The following is a 6,116-nucleotide window of genomic DNA, read 5'->3' on the forward strand; positions in this document are numbered from 1 at the left end:
CAGGCCCTGGTAAGAAGAGACACCCGGGAGGTCTAGAGCCACCTGCCACCCCCCTCCCCCTTATATCATTACCTTTTAAATTGCAAAGGTAGATTCTGAAAGGAAAAGGAAAGGCTGCACCTCTGGGTGTTTGCCTAACTGAAACAGCACATTAAGCTTCCTGGATATTTAAAGGGGCAAATTCAGCAACCCAGAGAGCCCTGGAGCAGGACAATCGCTATTGTGGTTGGGGAGTGTTTGCCGGTTGGGAGCAACCAGCTGGTTTGGGGCTGGACTTTGTTTAAAGCCCACAGTGCCTCTGGGGCCCCGGTGGGAATGTAAAGAGTAAATCTCCGTGTGAATTCAGAATTATGGCTTCCAAATCTCTGTTAGGCCCCACACTAGCACACCCTTAGGACTTTCGGTGGGGGCAGAGGGGGGATCCTTCCTTCCTTTCTTCTTTCTGCTTTTTTTTTTTTTTTGGCAGAAAATGAAGAGTTAATGTTCCAAACCCCTCCCAAATAAGAAAAGAAAGAAAGCCAGCTCAGTGACTTCAATACTTTTCCTTTGGGGGTTAACTGAGGGCTCTGTGTGTCTGTCTGTGTATGTTGCTAAGGTCACCATGGCTGACCGGGCTGCTGCCGAAAGGGCCTGCAAGGATCCCAACCCCATCATCGATGGTAGGAAGGCCAATGTGAATCTGGCATACTTGGGAGCCAAACCAAGAATCATGCAGCCAGGTGAGCAAAGCCCTCCTCCCTTGCAGCCAACTCTTCACCCATCCTTAGACAGATCCCACTACCACCCCGAGCCTAGAACTGCCAGCTTCCTGAGAACCTGTGCTAGTGTTTGGTAAAACTTGAGCTGGTGATTCCACAGAGCCATTGAAGAGACGTGAGCGTTCTACGGATGCCTCTGGGTACCTGAGATGTGTCTATGTTCAAAAATCGAACTTAGGGTCCAGAGAGCTTGCACTCAAACGTTAATTCGTGTGTTTCCTATATCCTGATAGATATTTTTGTCTGCTTTCAGTTATCCAGTTCTTACTAGCCACTTGTGGATAAAAAGGTACACCCTGTGGGCCCTGTCACTTCCAGTCAGCCAGCCTGTTTCTCAGTATGCTCTGGACCAGTTACACTGTGCTCAGAGCATGCGTGATCTGAACCTTGACCCAAGAGGGGGATAGCACATATTTTCACATGAAATCACAGAGTTCTTGCGATCAAATACTTACACACGGGAAGATTTCACCCTCACAGTTTGGGGGTATTTTTTGTTTTGTTTTGTTATGAATGTGTTTTACTTGGAGAGGAGATATAATTTACTAAAAATCCCCATAGCTGTTAGTTTCCAATATAGCTCTGTCTGTGAAGATCTGCTGTATTATTTGGGACCATTCTTTACATTTACTGAAAATAGTTCACTTGAGGATTGAGCAAATGACTCCGACTCTTTAGACAAGCAGCTCTGTTGACGAAGTCATGTGCTCTTCACCCAGCCTTTCCTGCAGAGGTTGAAATTTCTGTTCAGGAGCTCGGTTGTCAGAAAGGGAATACATGGAGAACTACCCAAGAACATTCAAAACTCTGTCTTTCTATAAAGCTATAAGGACAGTGCATGTGCTATTCTTATAAGAGTGATGAGGAAGTTTTGTTTTTGTAGAATTTTAATACTATAAACTATAAAATGTAAAACTTTTCAAGCCATGTCACAATGTTCTTTTTTTCTTTCCTTTCCTTTTGTGTGTATGGGGGGTGGAACTGTAGAAATATTTGTGAATTTAACTTTATTCTTGCTCTTGGGTCTCTCTCTAAATATTTTCAAATCTTTTTTTATGTCTGTTAAGTAAACTTTGCAGAGTTGTTTTTTTTTAAGTTTTCCAATCTTAGTTTATTCAAATGTTTATTTAGGATGAATGATAATGTTTATAAAGTATATCTATTTTTCACATATAAAGAGCAGTTTCATAGGAGTGGTTCTTTTTAAATCACAAATCGTGACTGTAGTTCCTGTGTAAGAAGAGTAAATCCCTAACTGTGTGCAAGTGGGAATTGTGATGTGTTCTATTGCTAGGTTTTGCCTTTGGCGTTCAACAGCTTCACCCGGCCCTTATCCAGAGACCATTTGGGTAAGTCGATTCACCAAGCCCTCCCAAGTTACAACGTGGCCACCATTTGTTTCCCTGCCTCTTTGTTATGAACAGACAAGGGCAATGATACGTCACAGAACATTCGGGTTTTGCATATTTATATATGCTTATGTATTTTTTTAATGCTGATACTATAAATATTTTTAGATGAGTCAAGTTATCTGACCAAGTATGCAGTCTCCAAACCAGCCAAATGTTGGGCTTATGATTAAACAAAACAAAATTAAAAAAAAAAATCAAAACCAAAAATACCAGGTATGACGTGTGCACAAGACATGTGTCCCGTTCATCATTCCTGCTATTGGCTTGACTCAATGTGATTTATCTCTTTCTAACCTGACAGGGCTCGTATACAGTTAAGCTAACTGATCAGAAGGATGCGGTGATGAGAGGTGGACTAGTTCTGTGTGGAGTTAAACTCTGTAACCAGTAGACTCAGACACACAAGCTCAGATGGTGATTAACCATGCATGGATGTTGGTGGTGCTGTCTTCTTTCTTTTTTTTTTTTCTTTTCACTATACTTGATAGCCTTCCGTGTGCTTTTTTTTTTATTTATTACAGTCATGAAGTGGTGTTGATAGCTAAACTGTGTGCTTTGACTTAATTGAACAGAGCTGTAGTGAGTGTCTTCTCTCTCTTGGGGAAGGGGCTCTTTGCGGTTTGAGTTTGGTGGTGGTGGTGAGCAGTGTTGACCTTTTGACTTGGCCATGGGAAGCAAAGGCCTTTTTCCCTCTCCTGCTTTTAAGCTCTTAGCCTGTGACTTCCATTTAACATTTTTTTTTTGTAGTGAGTGCTAAATCGTGTGATTTATGTAAGAATACAAATTCACTGCTTGCATGTTGTAAGTCTGTTTTCTGGGAAACTGGGCTTTTCTTTCTGCCATGTCTGTCTACAGCCAGGTCTTCTGATGAAATTTCACGAGCTCTATTCAGATTTTATTAACACTCACCAGTTTGGGCTCCCCCACCCTCTTACTTCTGTTTGGTTTTTGCTTTGAGTAGCACAGTACTAACTCTCACCTTTCGGACCTAACAGGTGAACAGCCTGCTCACGTTTGTGTTTTCCCTGGGTCCTGTTATTACCAGCCCCTTAAGTCCTCAGTTCCATTACATTAAACAGGACACAGGAGGAAGGCCACCATCCATTTATCCTGGACATTAGAGTCTGTTTCCTCCATCTTCCACCTGATTGATACTGTTGTAACCCTACTTCTTTTTTGAATATCCAAGCTCGTTAGAAATTTTTGCTGTTATCCAGCTTAGTACCTAAAGATCTTTGTGTGTCACCTAGAAGGCTAGAATCTGTCTTGACAGATGATACCTACTGTAAACATCTCCTAATAGAGGCTAACAAAAAAATAAGTGATAAGTTGACTTAGAAGAAGCAAGCCATATTCTTATGGACATCTTCTTAGTACCCTTTTGTTATTTTAATCTATTAGTAACTCATTCTTAAAGACATCTGCAGCTTTTTAAAAACCTACAATTATGTATAGCTGTGTATCAAAGCCCCTTCCAAGCCAACTTAGCAAGGATACGTCATGAGTTGATTGGGCCACATTCCTTCCATCCCTCCTTCCTCTTCTTCCATCCGCCCCTCCATTCCCTCCCCTCTCCCCCTGCTGTTACTTCACCAGTGTGGACTATCAGTCAACTGAGACTATGGGAGAAAACATAAACATACATCTGAAGATGTAATATTGGGCTTAGTCCTGATGCCAGGCATCATTCTGAAAGAGTGTGAAACTAATCAATTAACTGTTCTTCTGTGTCCATTACTTCAGAAAAAGAAGTTGTGTCTTTACTTGGGGAGAAGCAGGAAGGTAGGGAGAAGCAGGAAGGTAGGGAGAAGCAGGAAGGTAGGGAGAAGCAGGAAGGTAGCAGAGCAGCCAAGAGTCACTCACTAAGAAGTGACTTGGCGTCATTCAGAATCCCAGGAAAATACGTGGGTTGGGAGAATGGGACAAGCCCACGAGGAGGAGAATAGATTTGAAGTAGATGAGAGCACTGGATGTGTCTAAATGGTGTGTGATGGGATGAACAAGCAGGGAGGCTCAGCAGAGAGCCTCAGTGTGCAGACAAACTACAGCGCTCTCATGGACTAGCTGGAAATACCTGGCCTGGCTGTGGTATTCCTTCTGGGTCCTTGATAAAGAAAGTAATCCAAAGAAGAGGAGAACCACCAGGGTGATGTGTATTTCATGGGACTTGTAAATCAAGAGTGTTTTTATAGTAGCCTTTTACTTTTCATCTCTTCTGATATTAACTGTCTTTATGATGGATGGTGATTGTTACTGCATACATAAATTGTTTGAACTTGAGATTCAAGTTGAACTTGAGATTCGAAACAGATAGCATTCCAGGTAGACCAAGTAAGGTTCTCTTATTTTTGAGTGGTTCTTAGCACTGCCCTGATCCTAAGTTTGTAACCAACAAATCACACCTGGTCACCCTAAACTGTGTTTGAATGCCGTATGTTCTTATTTTAGACTTTTCTGGAAGCAAGCTTGAGAAATTTTAACGTTGTACTTGTTTGAAAGGCTAGTGAGGTGACTATTTGTTTTCTGCAGTCCTTAAACGGCCCCCTCGGGTTACCTAAGGTCTTTAAAGACAAACACATTAGCTGAAAAGACTTCTGATTTAGCAGAGAGTAAATGCAGACGATCTTGTGAGCTTGGTGAGTGTCAGATTCTAAGGAAATGGTCTGTTTGAAAGAAGTCTTTTCTCGTCACAGATCTGGAAAGGAGCTGGTGCAGCTTTGCTGAGTAGAGATTTAAGGAGGAGTTTACTCAAAGTTAATTGGACACTTAGGCATTTACTGAGCCCCCATTTCAGTGTTTAGCTGTATGCGATAGATGACCTGGTATACCATGTGCACAGAATAGTTGAGAGAGTCACAAGAATTGTGCCATTTAATTCTTATGATGAGCATTTGCAAAAGACACTGTTAAGGACTTTTCTTGAGAGTAAACAAAACAAGTGCAGACAGGTTAATTAGCTTCCCACTGATCACAAAACCCCTGGCTGGGTTAGAATGTGAGTCCAAGTTCAGAGTCATGGTCTGCATCACCTTGGAAGCCGTGTCCATTCCTTGATGTTAAGCGTTAGCCAGAGAAGGCATAGTGTCACCGTCTCGTTGCCTACTAATAAAATAACCAGTGCTGGGAAGGGCATCAGAAGAAAGGAGAGCGACAGCAGATGAGTGAGTCTCGAGGAAGCCTTCATGAAGAAGATGTAGATCTTCGAAGGAGGGTGAAGATGGGGAACTATGCTATTAAACATCTACTGTACTGCCCACTGAAGGCTCCTCTCATGGAGAACGTTCATGTACAGCATCTCTGGGCTGGAAAAACGTCATTCTCTTTCACATAGGAATGCCGTGAGATAAAGAGGAGAAATAGACTTCCAAAGGTTCGTGTGTACCGAGGGCTAGATCTACGGTGGATGGATAGGGGACATAGAGACTGGGGGAGGGTTGGCATCCTAGGTGAAGAATGGATGTTATGTGCTAAAGTAGAATCTGGTGATTGGTGGCATATCCAGGAAATAGTAAGATGCCCTGCTAACCAGGATACATATATATGTGTGTGTGTATAGTATATGTGTGTGTATGTGTATATATATATATATATATATATATGTGTGTGTGTATATATATAGCCTTTCTTTGTATATATAATTTTGGAGATATATATAGCAAAAGACTCAAAAAATAAGATTTAAGATTTAAGAAATGTTTTGTGGTATTAGGGATCACTCTTACAGACAAATGGATGAAATGAAGAACTGGTCAAGAGTCTGCACAATAGACTGGGAGTGCTAACTTATGTTATTTCTTTGAAAGTCACAGAGGCTAGCCTGGCATAGTGGCACATGGTGGGAAACCAGAACTCTGGAGGCTGTGAGGCAGGATTGCCATAAATTTGAAGTCAGCCTGGCTACATAAAGAGACCTTGTCAAAGGAAGGGAGGGAGGGAGGGAGGGAGG

At 42.0% G+C, this 6,116-nt stretch overlaps 1 protein-coding gene across 1 annotated transcript in view; it reads left to right on the plus strand.

Annotated features, from left to right (window-relative positions):
• Rbm24 (RNA binding motif protein 24) overlaps positions 1 to 6,116 on the plus strand; it is a 12,423-nt gene that overhangs the window by 993 nt on the left and 5,314 nt on the right. Inside the window, exons 2-3 of the mRNA XM_031359100.1 lie at positions 596 to 719; positions 2,053 to 2,107. Coding sequence (XP_031214960.1) covers positions 596 to 719; positions 2,053 to 2,107 — 179 coding nt within the window. The remainder of the gene's footprint in view (positions 1 to 595; positions 720 to 2,052; positions 2,108 to 6,116) is intronic.

This window comes from Mastomys coucha, unplaced genomic scaffold, assembly GCF_008632895.1.
Source record: "Mastomys coucha isolate ucsf_1 unplaced genomic scaffold, UCSF_Mcou_1 pScaffold7, whole genome shotgun sequence".
NCBI lineage: Eukaryota > Metazoa > Chordata > Mammalia > Rodentia > Muridae > Mastomys > Mastomys coucha.